The sequence below is a fragment of the Betta splendens genome, chromosome 19 (assembly GCF_900634795.4).
Source record: "Betta splendens chromosome 19, fBetSpl5.4, whole genome shotgun sequence".
In the NCBI taxonomy this organism is placed as follows: Eukaryota; Metazoa; Chordata; class Actinopteri; order Anabantiformes; family Osphronemidae; genus Betta; species Betta splendens.
In genome coordinates, this window is record NC_040898.2 from 8,178,816 (window position 1) to 8,193,146 (window position 14,331).

At 47.3% G+C, this 14,331-nt stretch overlaps 1 protein-coding gene across 16 annotated transcripts in view; it reads left to right on the top strand.

Moving 5' to 3' along the window:
- ryr2a (ryanodine receptor 2a (cardiac)) overlaps window positions 1-14,331 on the top strand; it is a 60,272-nt gene that overhangs the window by 19,938 nt on the left and 26,003 nt on the right. For 6 of the 16 annotated variants that reach the window (XM_055504169.1, XM_055504173.1, XM_055504171.1 and 3 more), the window contains exons 4-39: window positions 698-718; window positions 2,094-2,168; window positions 2,253-2,331; window positions 2,999-3,111; window positions 3,346-3,445; window positions 3,919-4,015; window positions 4,776-4,850; window positions 5,092-5,248; window positions 5,461-5,625; window positions 5,709-5,830; window positions 6,881-7,064; window positions 7,201-7,336; window positions 7,442-7,537; window positions 7,675-7,793; window positions 8,005-8,138; window positions 8,239-8,480; window positions 8,582-8,774; window positions 8,861-9,065; window positions 9,147-9,251; window positions 9,515-9,618; window positions 9,810-9,893; window positions 10,026-10,185; window positions 10,271-10,418; window positions 10,516-10,619; window positions 10,814-10,918; window positions 11,026-11,200; window positions 11,296-11,504; window positions 11,632-11,808; window positions 11,964-12,109; window positions 12,203-12,317; window positions 12,414-12,574; window positions 13,010-13,169; window positions 13,294-13,380; window positions 13,541-13,672; window positions 13,804-13,898; window positions 14,024-14,199. In XM_055504169.1, coding sequence (XP_055360144.1) covers window positions 698-718; window positions 2,094-2,168; window positions 2,253-2,331; window positions 2,999-3,111; window positions 3,346-3,445; window positions 3,919-4,015; window positions 4,776-4,850; window positions 5,092-5,248; window positions 5,461-5,625; window positions 5,709-5,830; window positions 6,881-7,064; window positions 7,201-7,336; window positions 7,442-7,537; window positions 7,675-7,793; window positions 8,005-8,138; window positions 8,239-8,480; window positions 8,582-8,774; window positions 8,861-9,065; window positions 9,147-9,251; window positions 9,515-9,618; window positions 9,810-9,893; window positions 10,026-10,185; window positions 10,271-10,418; window positions 10,516-10,619; window positions 10,814-10,918; window positions 11,026-11,200; window positions 11,296-11,504; window positions 11,632-11,808; window positions 11,964-12,109; window positions 12,203-12,317; window positions 12,414-12,574; window positions 13,010-13,169; window positions 13,294-13,380; window positions 13,541-13,672; window positions 13,804-13,898; window positions 14,024-14,199 — 4,756 coding nt within the window. The remainder of the gene's footprint in view (window positions 1-697; window positions 719-2,093; window positions 2,169-2,252; window positions 2,332-2,998; window positions 3,112-3,345; window positions 3,446-3,918; window positions 4,016-4,775; window positions 4,851-5,091; window positions 5,249-5,460; window positions 5,626-5,708; window positions 5,831-6,880; window positions 7,065-7,200; window positions 7,337-7,441; window positions 7,538-7,674; window positions 7,794-8,004; window positions 8,139-8,238; window positions 8,481-8,581; window positions 8,775-8,860; window positions 9,066-9,146; window positions 9,252-9,514; window positions 9,619-9,809; window positions 9,894-10,025; window positions 10,186-10,270; window positions 10,419-10,515; window positions 10,620-10,813; window positions 10,919-11,025; window positions 11,201-11,295; window positions 11,505-11,631; window positions 11,809-11,963; window positions 12,110-12,202; window positions 12,318-12,413; window positions 12,575-13,009; window positions 13,170-13,293; window positions 13,381-13,540; window positions 13,673-13,803; window positions 13,899-14,023; window positions 14,200-14,331) is intronic. The other 10 variants (XM_055504170.1, XM_041068625.2, XM_041068629.2 and 7 more) reach the window with 3 other exon arrangements.

Sequence of the window (14,331 nt, forward strand, 5' to 3'; positions counted from 1 at the left end):
ACGCGCACATAAAACAGGAATCACTTCCACAGACATGAAAACACACTGTAAGAGGTGGAGGTTTACCAAAGGGCCTCTCTTTGTAGTCCTGCTGGATGAATTACTGAGATTACTGGAGCGCCGGTGCGTGTGTGTTTTGTGGTGTTTGTGTTTTATTAGCGATCCAGGTGATGCAGGTGTTTGTACTCTCTGCCTCCTGTACTGGAACTCTGAAATCACTGTGCTGGTTTCAGCCGGTTTCGCTCGCCGCGTCCAAAGACGCACGCCTCTGTAACGTCCCGCTGTCGTCTAAAAAAAGATAAATGGCACCGCGTCTGTCACTTACTGCTTTGTGATAATCAGCTGACGGGCTGCGAGGATCTGTGAGGATGAATGGAACAAACTCGTCGAGCCCCAGACACGAGACGCCTGTAGAGGCTCAACCGGGAACGCTGACAACATGCTTCCAGGTTGACGTCTGGGATCAGTGCTGCTTGTCAGGCTGATTTACTCGACGGTCTGTTGCGGTCCCTCCCGAACCCCCTCCCCGCCCGACCTGTGGCCAGGCCATCGAATGAAGACACGCTGAAGCCCAGCCCTTTGTCCCATCCCTGCTATCCGGCGCTTGTACCTCGTGGATAGGTGTGTGTTTTTATGTGTCGTCTGTGAAGTGACTGCAAAACCTGAATCTCTCCTCCTCTCTCTCATTTCCACACAGCATGTAGATGTGGAAATATGGGTAGGTGTGCCTCCCCCCCGCTGTATGTGTTCATCATGGTCCTCATTTGAATAAACACTGAGCCCACTGTCATGCACATTTGTCTCTTTGTTAAGCTGTACGGTGAGTATCAACCTGTTGCGAGCAGTAGCGATTTAATCCTCTGTGCTGAAAGATACAGACCCACGTTACGTGTCAAGGGGGTCCAGAGACAGTGAGAGCATAAAAAAGTAGAGCTGCTGATAGACCTAAAACACCCAGCCACTGAGTAAACACCTCATCTATCCAGCTGCATGACTCAGCAATGCAGATCAACCCGTACAGGAATACAGCTCTTATTTATAGTCAGCCTGCTAATTTATCTAAATATGGAAACCAACATGCTTTTGGTGGATTTTGACTGCACGCAATGGTATTAGTAAGAAGGCATTGAACAAAATGGTGCAGTTCATCGTTCATCGCTGCTTTGTTTCCCATTTCTCATCCCTCCTCAGGTAACGGGCTCTTCCCACACGCTTCCACTTCCTGTACCTGTTCCCCATTTTCCTCTTGGCTCCACAGCACTTACTTCGGCCTCGATTCATCCGTTTGCTGCTAGATTGTCAGATTTCACCTTTGTTTTAATTATTAGCCAGAGCCTCTGAGCGTTGGGTTCTGTGGATTCTGTTTTCATGTTTCAGTTGCCTGCATTTTCAGCTGACAACACCCTAGAGTTTGAATGTTGACCTATGAACTATTAAACTACATAGGAATTACAGTACAATATTCACCACAGTGTATTTAAACAATATCAGTGTTGGGGTCTGTGTTTGCTTTGTACAGTAGGTATTTTAGCAGAATGAAACAGGAACTTTCCAATCATGATCACAACATCTAGTTCTGAACTTCTGGGTTGAATGGGAAAAGAGAAGTCAAAGTTTGGTGTGAGTCTCTGGTCGGTCAGTCGTCCTGTGAATGAAGACTCAGGGCAGCAGCAATGTGACAGGAGCGAAGCCCAACAGGTTTAATTAAGTGCGGAAGCCCGGATCACATTCATGACAGTCATTTCATTACACAAGCATGCATGATGATAAATGGACCGGGCAGCTGGGGATGCTGTCGATCCGATGGTTGTGTATTGATTTTTATAGAGCACCTTTATCCGATGCTGTGATGAAATGATGGATGCAGTGGCTGGTACCCGTGGCGTTGTTGTGTTGTCGTAGTAAATGTCACCTCCGGCCACTTCCTCCAGTCTGCGTCCGTCGTGGCTGGTACCTCTGTGTGTGCTGTGCTTTGATATCCCCGTTTTTGCCGTGTCTCAGTGTGTTTCTGCCTCAGCCACTTGATGTTTGCTGTGACTCTGCTGCTTGGTTCCCCTCCCGCCTCATCCCTGTGTCCTCTGTGTCTCGCCCAGACGGCGCAGGGCGGCGGGCATCGCACCCTGCTGTACGGACACGCCGTCCTGCTGCGACACTCGTACAGCGGAATGGTCAGTGGGCGCACGCACCCCTACAGATTCCGGCCACGGGCCTGTTGTATGGTCTGATTTGAATTGTCGCCTTTGCTTGTCCAGTACCTGTGCTGTCTGTCCACATCCCGCTCATCCACGGACAAATTGGCTTTTGATGTGGGACTGCAGGAGGATACCACAGGTAAGAACATCCTTTATTTACATGCACTTGGACTATGCTGCTATAAACCTAATGATTCAACTCCATCTTTGTAGTTTCTCCCCAAGTGTCTGAGCATCTTTCAGTCGATGCAGCTGTTTTCTCTGTCCACCACCAGCAGACAAACACAGGTGGAGACCTGAGGTAAACACAGTGGAGCATTGCACTGCTACGGATCCTGATACGTGCCTCAGCAGGAGCCACACAAGAGGAAATATTAAACTCCGGCTTCACCATGGAGACAACTTCACACAAATGACCATGAAAAAATCTTGAAGGAACTTATTAAGGCCACAGTTAACCTGATTACATAAGCCCTGAGTTACTGTAGCTACATGCTGGTGCAGGGCACCATTACAATCACAGTCACAGTCTGTCCACCTTCTTTCTGCAATAACGCTTTGTGTGGATTATTGTGAGGTTGTTACTGGCTGTGTCAGATACAGTCTGACTCCTGTGCTGAGTCACAGCAGTTAAAACCTGCCCTACTTGCTGTTTGTGGTATATGCAAACAAGGGGGCTATTACACGACCCTGTGTGAGCCATGGACACAATTATGGTGTGTTCTGAGATATTGCTGTGTGTGTGTGCGCGTGTGTGTGTGTGTGTGTGTGTGTGTGTGTGTGTGTGCGTGCGTGTGTGTGTGTAGGCGAGGCGTGCTGGTGGACCATCCATCCAGCATCAAAGCAGCGTTCAGAGGGAGAGAAGGTTAGAGTGGGAGATGATCTCATCCTGGTCAGCGTCTCATCTGAGAGATATCTGGTCAGTAGCAGCTGTGCGTGGGAACATGTGAGGAGAGGGGGGCTCACTTCTTACTCGCTCTATTTTCTTTTCAGGACTCGTTTCTTATTTTTACTCCTAATTCCGTCGACTCCCTAACCTTCACTTCCACTTAACAAGACTAATTTACAGTGACTGAAATCTTTGCACCAGCTCAGGTGGAGGCACATCCTCAGTGTTTCACTGTGGCTAATATTTCTTCCTTCTTCCCTGCAGCATCTGTCCTACGGTAACGGCAGCCTGCACGTGGATGCAGCCTTCCAGCAGACTCTGTGGAGCGTGGCTCCCATCTGTTCTGGCAGCGAAGTAGCACAAGGTAGCGTACACCTGTCTCCGTTCCTTAGCTCCGCTTCTTTCTTTGACCATCTGCTTGTCATTGGATTGTTTAGATCTTTGCAGTTGTGCCTTATTTCAGGTGTTGATCCACTTTAAAAAAAAAAAAAAAAGATAGCTAGAACTAGTGGCAACCTAAATAGAAATAATAGGTATAAAAACTAATGAAGAGGGACAGTGCAGCTCTTGACACTAGTTGTTGTAGCACAGGTGGGTGCCAGAATTCCTCATCTATGTCATGACACTGTAATTGCCCTGCTGCCCACCACCCTGTTCGTAGCCGGCATCATCATCTCCGTTCCAAAATTAGAAAAGTGTGGGCGGTGGATGGGCCCTCATTCAGGTGCTCTTAAGCAAACTCCACTGTCCATTTCAGCGGCGTGTGATTCGGCCCCGTTTCACCCTCCTCATCCTCACCTCTTCTCCCCCCCTCTGCTGCTGCGCTCCCCTTTGCAGGCTTCCTGATAGGAGGGGACGTCCTGCGCCTCCTTCACGGTCACATGGACGAGTGTCTGACTGTTCCATCTGGCGAGCATGGGGACGAGCAGAGGAGGTAATGTGGTAAAACTTACAAGTGGGACGATGCAAGTTCATTTAAAAGACACTTGGTTTTCTCTCCCGTGATGCTCCTGCCTCCTCCCTGATTCCAACTAATTTTGCCCACTTAGAGTACTGGCACAGCTCAGTATATTTTTACTTCTGATGATTGTCCTGTTTTACCACGTGATATGTTTTACTCGACCTCAGCTGTTTGTTTTTTGTTTGCTGCAGGGGATTTTCCGCCTGTTCGGCCTTGTTATGAGCCTCTACTGGCCTTTACTGTTTGTCATGTACTGTTAATTCTCAGCACAGGCTTATGTCGGCATTATCGTGCCCCCGTGTAACCCCATCAAGACTTCACGAATCTGAATTGAGTCTCATTCGGAAGTTTTTCACCAGTTTCTTGCCTGTTCGTTCCCCCTTATTTAAACCATTACATCCAGAATTGAGCTGCTTTTTAAGGCAATTACAATGGCCTGCAGGGACAGAGATGTAAAACTCCCATTACAGACTGAGCTGTCTGCTGCGACACAGAGTGTAGGGACTATTACTAATTACAGTATGGGTAAAGGATGTCCCTAAAAGGGACAGCTGTGTTGTTAAACAAAGCCAATAAGAGGGACCGCGTTCTGACTGTCTGCTGAGGTTTGTCACTGACTCATCCACACAGTAGCATGTAACAGGTTCAGGGACTTCAAATCGTTTCTAAAACTGCATGCACACTAGAAAACAAATTGAATTAACAGCAGGGTGTGTTTCATTTACATCACCAGGACTGTGCACTATGAGGGAGGCGCCGTGTCCAGCCATGCTAGGTCCCTGTGGAGGCTGGAGACACTGCGGGTTGTGTAAGTGCAAGCACCAACATGCACACACCTTATTGGCTGCTTCTCGCAGAGGATGTTGCTGCTAAATTAATGTTTTTAGTATTTGTCATGTCTGTGATCAGCCAATGGGGAACAGGTGGGATTAATGAGGGGCAAGTGTGCATGGGTCAGAGAAGGAAAAGGTAACAGCGACACCTAATGGCCAGAGGAGGTATTGAAAGGAGCTTGTGCGGCACCGACGCCTCTGACTGACTGTGTCCAGGTGGAGCGGGAGCCACATCCGCTGGGGCCAGCCCTTCAGACTGAGACATGTCACTACGGGGAAGTATCTGAGCCTGATAGAGGACAAATCCCTGCAGCTGATGGATAAAGAGAGAGCGGATGTCAAGTCTACAGCCTTCTGCTTCAGATCTTCCAAGGTACCGAGTTGACTTATGGACTTACAGTAATCCAGATATTCATACAGGGGTCACTGCAGGTTCTTTTAGTCGTCTGTCTGTCTTGTATCAGAGGTATAATGAATGACAAATCACTCTGTTGCACAGTTGTGAACAGAGTTATTTACATACTAATTAGCAATAAATAGTAACTGTGTAATAGTAACAATGTTCTACTTTTCTTTTTCATGCAGGAAAAGCTGGACCCTGGGGTGAAGAAGGAGGTGGATGGGATGGGGGTTCCTGACATTAAATATGGCGACTCCGTGTGCTACATCCAACATGTTGACACCTGCCTATGGCTCACATACCAGACTGTGGATGCCAAGTGTGCACGAATGAGTGGAGTGCAGAGAAAGGTACTGGACCTCATACTGATCACACTATATGTCAAATGTACTATGTTCAAAGTATGCTTTTAGAGCCCTGCTTGTCTTTTCAGGCCATCATGCATCACGAGGGTCACATGGATGACGGGCTCACTCTGTCTCGGTCACAACACGAGGAGAGTCGCACTGCTAGAGTCATACGCAGCACCGTCTTTCTGTTTAATCTCTTCATCAGGTGCGTTACAGCACATCCGCACACACACGCAAACGCAGACAGCCACAGATGAACATAAGAGAACATCGCACAATATATTAAGAAGACACTAGCAAAGCAGAAGGCACAAATGAAATGGTGGGAGTCTAATTGAAAGAAAATTACCTCCACATAATGTACCCAGCATCCGCACCGTCTCCATTTCATTTTAGCGGAGACCCATCTCCTCGAGGGAACGTGTGGCAGAATACTGCAGAGCAATTTCATACAGCACACGTGTGTTATCTACGTCAGACAACAGCCAGCTGTAATTCAGCGCTGGGTTCCTGCAGCTGCCCTCCATCTACACCGAGGAGGGCGGTGTGCAGCAAACATATTGCCTGTGCAAATCACACACTGTACAGTAAATGCAGCTCAGCCAGTCAGCGTGGTGATTTACAGTTCACACTAATGCAGGCAAGTGCAAATAGAGGAGTATTAAAGAAGTGATCAACGGGGATCAAGACGTGCAGTGGAAATGCAGAGCTTGCGGCCAGTTGCTTGTCTAATGAGTCGTTAATAAGGAGGAAACCCCATAATTTACGCTCCAGTATTTTGGGCAGCACCAACTGACACTAAGAGTTAACCTCCATATGATCTGGTCTGAGACAATAATCCCATCATATTACATTGTGCATGCGACTAAGCAATAATACTTATTCTAGAAGCAGAATGACAATAGACAGGCTTTAAAACACGCAGCATAAAAGGCATTTCCTGACAGTTCACCCCACTTGTTTTAGCGGGTAGTCCTTTGACTTGACGGAACTGTGTGTTAAACATAAAAAGCCGGAGCATGAGTTCCGACTTGGGAATCATCACATCCATACATCACGCCGCTGTGGAGCAGCAGTGGTGCGTGCACAAAGCCACAAGGCTGCCACAACCAACTTCATTAGCCTGCAGCAGGGAGGCACTGACTGCGTGCTGCAGTGTGGATATTTATTATAGACATATTTTGCGGTGGGCATAAGAGTAGTCAACAATACAGCAGCAGTGAGGGTTGAAATGTTGTTGTGTGTTTACAACAAGGGGCTTGGACGCGCTGAGGAAAAAGGGGAAGAGCTCCACCTTGGAGCTACCGATAGATTCGGTCAGCTTGAGTCTGCAGGATCTGATTGGCTACTTCCAGCCACCTGGAGAGCACCTGGAACATGAAGACAAGCAGAACAGACTCAGAGCCCTGAAGAACCGACAGAACCTGTTCCAGGAGGAGGTGGGTGGGTGCTCGCGCGGCTGTGTCTTTGGGTTCAGTTTAAAAGGGATTACAGGATGTTGATTACAAGAGCGCGGGAGCATGTTGTGACTACAGCTGAATAAACCAGTCCAACCTTTAACCACTGTGTCCGTAGGGGATGATAAGCCTGGTGCTGGAGTGTATTGATCGGCTGCATGTCTACAGCAGTGCAGCACATTTTGCTGAAGCAGTAGGAAGGGAAGTAGGAGACGCCTGGAGCTCCATCCTCAACTCCCTCTATCAGCTGCTGGGTACATACACACATACTGTATCACCTCCTCTCATGTTTTCATTTTCATAATGGATAACAAATGACAGTAATAAATATAATGAAAGCACCTCTCCACCTCTCCCAGCTGCACTCATCAGAGGAAACAGGAAGAACTGTGCCCAGTTTTCTGGTTCGCTGGACTGGCTGATTAGCAGACTGGAGCGACTGGAGGCCTCCTCTGGTAGGTCAGCTCCACCCTGGCTGTGTGTGAGGCTCCTTGAGTAATCAGAACATCATATAAAGGGATGATGTGGAGTCTGGCACGGGAAGCTGGTGAAAGAAACAAAACTGCATATATTTCTTGCATTTGTGCTGTAGGTATTCTAGAGGTCCTTCACTGTGTGCTGGTGGAGAGTCCTGAGGCGCTGAACATAATCAAAGAGGGACACATCAAGTCTATTATTTCCCTGCTGGACAAACACGGACGCAACCACAAGGTACATGCATCTGGACATTGATATTATTTATTAAAAGAATTATAAAAGTGATTTCCACCCTGGCCTCCAGATAAGCCCCACCTGGTGGACAGGGTCAGCATGGACACAGCATGGACTGGTCTGCAGCTATCTGCAATGCAGTGTGTCTTTACCCAGGTCTCTGCTCAGACCATTAGTGACGCGTTGTCACTAATACGTGCATGTCTTTCAGGTTCTCGATGTGTTGTGTTCGCTCTGTGTGTGCCATGGCGTCGCTGTGCGCTCCAACCAGCACCTCATCTGTGACAACCTGCTGCCCGGGAGAGATCTGCTACTGCAGACCCGCTTGGTCAACCACGTGAGCAGGTATACGCAGACACTGCTGATCCACAGCCGAACTCTATCTGTCCACTTCCTAATCAGTGGTTACGAAATGACCTTAATTATTGTCGTCTCCTCCCAACAGCATGCGTCCCAACATCTTCCTTGGTGTCAGTGATGGCTCTGCTCAGTACAGGAAGTGGTACTACGAGCTGATCGTGGATCAGGTGTTGCCATTTGTCACAGCAGAGGCTACTCACCTCCGGGTGGGCTGGGCCAACACCAGCGGCTACGCCCCCTACCCCAGTGGGGGTGAGGGGTGGGGAGGCAACGGGGTGGGAGATGACCTCTACTCCTATGGCTTTGATGGACTCCACCTGTGGTCGGGTGAGTTTGGGGTTAAATAAATGTAACCTTAAATGATTTTTCCCGAAGCGTTTAAACTTTACAGACTCACACTAGGCTGCTCGCACCGTCTTCTGATGCAGGTTGCATTGCACGGACAGTTAGCTCCCCAAACCAGCACCTCCTGAGGGCAGAGGACGTGGTCAGCTGCTGCCTGGACCTCAGCGTTCCCAGCATCTCGTTCAGGATCAACGGACAGCCAGTGCAGGGCATGTTCGAGAACTTCAACTCCGAGGGCCTCTTCTTTCCCGTCGCCAGCTTTTCTGCCGGAGTCAAGTCAGTGCTTTACTGAAGCTGAGTTTTAAGTAATCTTAAATTCATTGTATTTTCATGACATCCTCCTCTTGTTTATGTGCCTGCAGGGTGCGCTTCCTACTCGGGGGTCGTCATGGAGAGTTTAAGTTCCTTCCTCCTCCAGGTTATGCTCCTTGTTACGAGGCAGTGTTGCCAAGGGAGAAACTGAAGCTGGAGGCCTGTCAGGACCAGACAGCATCCAGAGACCTGCTGGGACCCACTGTCACCTTGAGCCAGGCAGCATTTACACCCACACCTGTGGACACCAGCCAGGTAGAAACCACTTTTACCACATCTTCATCTCAGGTACTGACCTAAATAGAACCTGAGAAAATATTCTCTTTGTGTCTGCAGATTGTGCTGCCTCCTCACTTAGAGAGGATCAGGGAGAAACTCGCAGAAAACATCCATGAACTGTGGGTGATGAACAAGATAGAACTGGGCTGGACTTACGGAGCTGTGAGTATCAGACAAACATTAAATACATTAAAATAAATACAAACGTTAAATAACTTCCCTCTGGGATTAATAAAGTTTTTTGAATCTTGAATCTTTGAATCTTGAAACATCTCCATACCCATATGTGGCTGTACATGGAGGATTGGAGAAGCTGGAAGCTGCTTCATGGTGCCTAAGCACCACGTAGTGGAAGGATATCACCACCATTACACATTCAGGCTCTTTGCTTCCCGCCCTATAATTTACCTGTGTCTGTGTTTCAGGTTCGAGACGACAACAAGCGGCAGCACCCCTGTTTGGTGGAGTTCTCCAAGCTTCCTGAGCAGGAGCGGAGCTACAACCTGCAGATGTCTATGGAGACTCTCAAGTAATGCATCAGTGCAGTGAGCAGCATCAGATCACAATAAAATACCAATCATTAGCACCATGAGATTTGATATGAGAAATATTCAAACTAGACATTAACAATCTCTTTCACTTCACATCAATTTAGGTCATTTATGATGATGTAGCTCATCTTACGTCTTTTTCATGTCTCTTTGTGTACTGTGTGTACAGAACCCTCCTGGCTTTAGGTTGCCATGTTGGGCTAGCAGATGAACATGCTGTAGAGAAAGTGAAGAGCATGAAACTGTCACCAACGTGAGTTACAGTACCTCGATATAAGGGTGGAGTGGAGGATCCTATTTTATTATAATAAAAAGCCCTCAGCTCATTGAGGTTGTTGTGCTGCAGACTAGCTGATGATTCAAGGGTTCAACTCTGTCTGTGCAGCTATGAGTTATCCAGTGGCTATAAGCCTGCTCCCCTGGACCTGAGCCACATCAAACTCACCCCCACACAGGAAGCCATGGTGGACAAACTGGCTGAGAACGCACACAATGTCTGGGCTAGAGACCGCATCCGTCAAGGCTGGACCTACGGCATCCAGCAGGTAACATGACGTCCAGGAACATGCTTGCTGTTCACACTGCATCGCAATCTCCAGAGGAGCCATTTGTTTTGTATATTTCTGTCAGGATGTGAAGAATCGTAGAAATCCACGCCTTGTCCCATACATTCTTCTGGATGAGAGAACTAAAAAGTCCAACAAAGACAGTCTGAGAGAGGCCGTGAGGACTCTGCTGGGATATGGATACAACCTGGAAGCTCCTGACCAGGATCATGGTAAAATTCCTTGTCATTGCTCCATTCTGACTTCAGCTGCTCCATTGACTTTATTTTTTCAGTACTTTGCATGATATTTTCTTTTTTTGTCATCCAGCAGCACAGTCTGATATCAGCAACATGTCTGCTGAGAGATTCCGCATTTTCAGAGCAGAGAAAACCTACTGTGTCAATTCTGGGAAATGGTACTTTGAGCTGGAGGTGAGCAAAGAAGTGGTAGGATGGTGGTTCTATGAAGAATATATATTTCTTTCTAATAATGTATTTTACTATGAGAAGTCTAGAAATTATAGGTTTATTCTGGCATTTCCAATTATCCTAATTGAATGTTCGTGATGAATGTCACCAAAGTCTCCACAGGTTGCAGGGCTGATCTGTCTCTACCTGTCCTCCAGGTACTGACAGCAGGCGAGATGAGGGTCGGCTGGGCCAGGCCAGGATGCCTCCCAGACCAGGAGCTGGGTTCTGATGACCAGGCGTTTGTGTTTGATGGTTTCAAGGTGGCCTGTTTTTATACGCTCATGCATTCGGCCAGTGCATAAAGTATTGTTAAAGAATGTCTGTGCACCCCAAACTGGCTTAGTTATACTTTGTGTATTTTCTCCAGGTACAACGGTGGCATCAGGGCAACGAGCACTTTGGTCGAGCTTGGCAGACGGGGGACGTGGTGGGCTGCATGGTCGATCTCAATGAACACACCATGATGTTTACACTCAATGGGGAGGTGCTGCTGGATGATTCTGGCTCCGAACTGGCCTTCAAGGACTTTGAAGTTGGCGAAGGTCAGGGCTGTATTACTGACTCACACAACATTTAGCTCTGAACACACATTGCACAATGTTAGTATTTGATTTCCTCTGTTTCTGTCTTCTTTCAGGTTTTATTCCTGTGTGCAGTTTAGGCGTGTGCCAGGTGGGCCGGATGAACTTTGGTAAAGACGTCAGCACACTCAAGTTCTTCACCATCTGTGGCCTGCAGGAAGGCTACGAGCCGTTTGCTGTCAACATGAACCGAGACATCACCATGTGGCTCAGCAAAAGACTGCCTCAGTTTGTACCCGTCCCCCCCAGCCACCAGCACATTCAGGTACATTTGGTTAAAGGGCAACCTTAAGCCATTTTCAACTCCCTTTTATAGTTTTTGGTTTGGGAAGCAAACATATGTATAAATGTTAATTAGGTACAATATGAAAAAAAATCCTTTCTTTTCCCAGGTGACAAGAATAGACGGGACCGTTGAGTCCTGTCCCTGCCTAAAGGTCACCCAGAGGTCATTTGGCTCCCAGAACAGTTCTACGGACCTTGCCTTTTACAGACTGAGCATGCCCATAGAGTGTGCAGAATCTTTTTCCAGATCCCAGCATAACGGCAGTCTCTTTTCTCCAAAGAGGGTAACGTGCCCCCCCCACTCACACAACAAAATAAAAATTTCAAATTGCATATATTTTTAAGTATTAGTCACATTGGCATTATTTGTATGACATACTGTAGTATTACTTTTAGTGGAGCAAATCTTCCAATCTCTGTTTCCATTGTGCTTCTGCAGGAGCTAGAGGACTTTGAAACTGTGTCAGACTTCGAGGTTCTGATGAAGACGTCTCATGGGCACAATGGTCCCAGTGGACCCGAGAGAGACGAATTCAATAACCACAAAGATTATAACCAGGAGAAGCCATCTAAGCTCAAACAGAGGTACACGCTCCATATCTCATCTAAACATTACATGCTGTTGTGTGTTTTTAATGATTGCATCGTCACAATTGCTCATCCTGTGTGATCTACCAGGTTCTTGTTGAAGAGAAACAAGCCCGACAACAGCTGTCCCTCGTCGGCTCGACTGTCAGAGGAAGTGATGGCTGACGACAGAGATGACTACGAAGTTCTCCTGCAAGCGTCTACTGTAAGATAAAATGTTATATGGTTTATGGGAATTACTGTAGGAAGCCCTCAAGAAAACAATCATCATAACACTGGCTGCATCTTTGTCTTTGTTTAGCACTACTACTCAGTGAGGATCTTCCCTGGACAGGAGCCCAGCAGTGTGTGGGTGGGCTGGGTTACCTCTGACTTCCATCAGTATGACCCAGGCTTTGAGCTGCACAAGGTCCGAACTGTCACTGTTACTCTGGGAGACGAGAAGGGCAAAGTTCATGAGAGGTTAGTCCAGCTGCAGCCACCCTATAGAGTAAATTCTTCCCAGCAGCTCCTTATCTGTTTAGTATTTGATCCCCCTATAAACTGGTGTACACCTAGGAAATATTAATATAATATTCTATCACTATAATCTATGAAGTAGCTTACTTTTATCCATTATCATAATGTTTGTTTAGTTTAGCAGCAGCCCATCCATGAATGTGCGTGCTGCTAGTTAAGAATAAGCCCGGCTTTATAAATGCTTGGGCGATAACAGTGAAGTGAAGCCAGTTAATCCCAAGAGATCCAATCTAAATTGAGCTCTTTGCCTGGCTCAGGCCCCAGGCTGCTGCCAGGTAACCACATGCACCATATCAGACACAGATACATCTGGTATTGCTTAGCCTTCCACAGGCCCACAGGTCTGAAAGCTGATGGTGCGTTTGTGTGTCCCTCCAGTATAAAGCGCAGCAACTGCTACATGGTGTGGGCCGGAGAAAGCAGCAGTCCAGGGCAGGGCAGGAACAGCAACGGCTTAGAGATCGGGTGTCTGGTAGACACAACCAACGGTCTGCTGACCTTCACTGCCAATGGGAAAGAACTCAGCACCTATTACCAGGTAAACATGGTCTTCTGTCGTCCTTCTGCTCACTCAGTAAGTTTGTTTTTGACATGCCTGATTTTGTTTTTGTGGTAAACCCAAAAAGTGATGAACACTGATGATCATTCTGTGCTCTCCACAGGTGGAGCCCAGCACCAAGTTGTTCCCGGCAGTTTTTGCCAAAGCCACCAGCCCTAATGTCTTTCAATTTGAACTGGGGAGAATAAAGGTAAGTTGGACACTCATCACACCTGAGAAATAACCATGTACTGTATTTCTTGCAGCGGCCTCCTGATCTCCACCAGTCACCACCCAATGATATAATAATTGCAAATTTTAAAATCAAATAAAGTAACGCAGATTTACCTCTTTTACATGTTTCCCACCAGAATGTGATGCCTCTCTCAGCTGGATTGTTTAAGAGTGAGAAGAAGAACCTGGTGCCTCAGTGCCCTCCACGGCTTCACGTCCAATTTCTCACACCTGTTCTCTGGAGTCGGGCTCCCGATCACTTTCTCAGGGTAACAATATTTGTATTGGCTACTGCAATTGTTTATGTTTCACTGTGTGGGCGTTGCGCATGGAGAAGTGTCTGCTGTGTTTGCTTTACAGTTTCGCCCATCGTGGCTCTGAACCAATAATTTCTTTTCAGATATTAGCATCAAGAGTCAATGACAGACATGGCTGGCTGCTCCAGTGTAATGAACCTCTGCAGTTCATGTCTCTGCACATACCTGAGGAGAACAGGTAGAGCACAGTCACACTAACCCACACCAGCTTCTTGTCCGCCAGACGTAGTTGAGTGTGACTGCGTAAACACATTGAAGCCACCACACTATTTCTCATAGTCTCCTTCTCTGTGTTTCACTCAGGTCTGTGGATGTCCTGGAGCTTTCAGAGCAGAAGGACCTATTAAAGTTTCACTACCATACCCTCAGACTGTACTCTGCAATCTGTGCTCTGGGAAACAACCGCGTGGCACATGCCCTCTGCTCCCACGTAGATGAGGCCCAGCTTCTGCAAGCTATTGACAATAAATACATGCCAGGTACTGTAGCACACATAGCACATAGCAAGTGCAACAAATACATGCATGATAAATAAAGCAAAATAAGCACACTGTACAGTTAGAACCCAGAACATGCTATTACAGTAATTGTGATACCAACATATAATATCT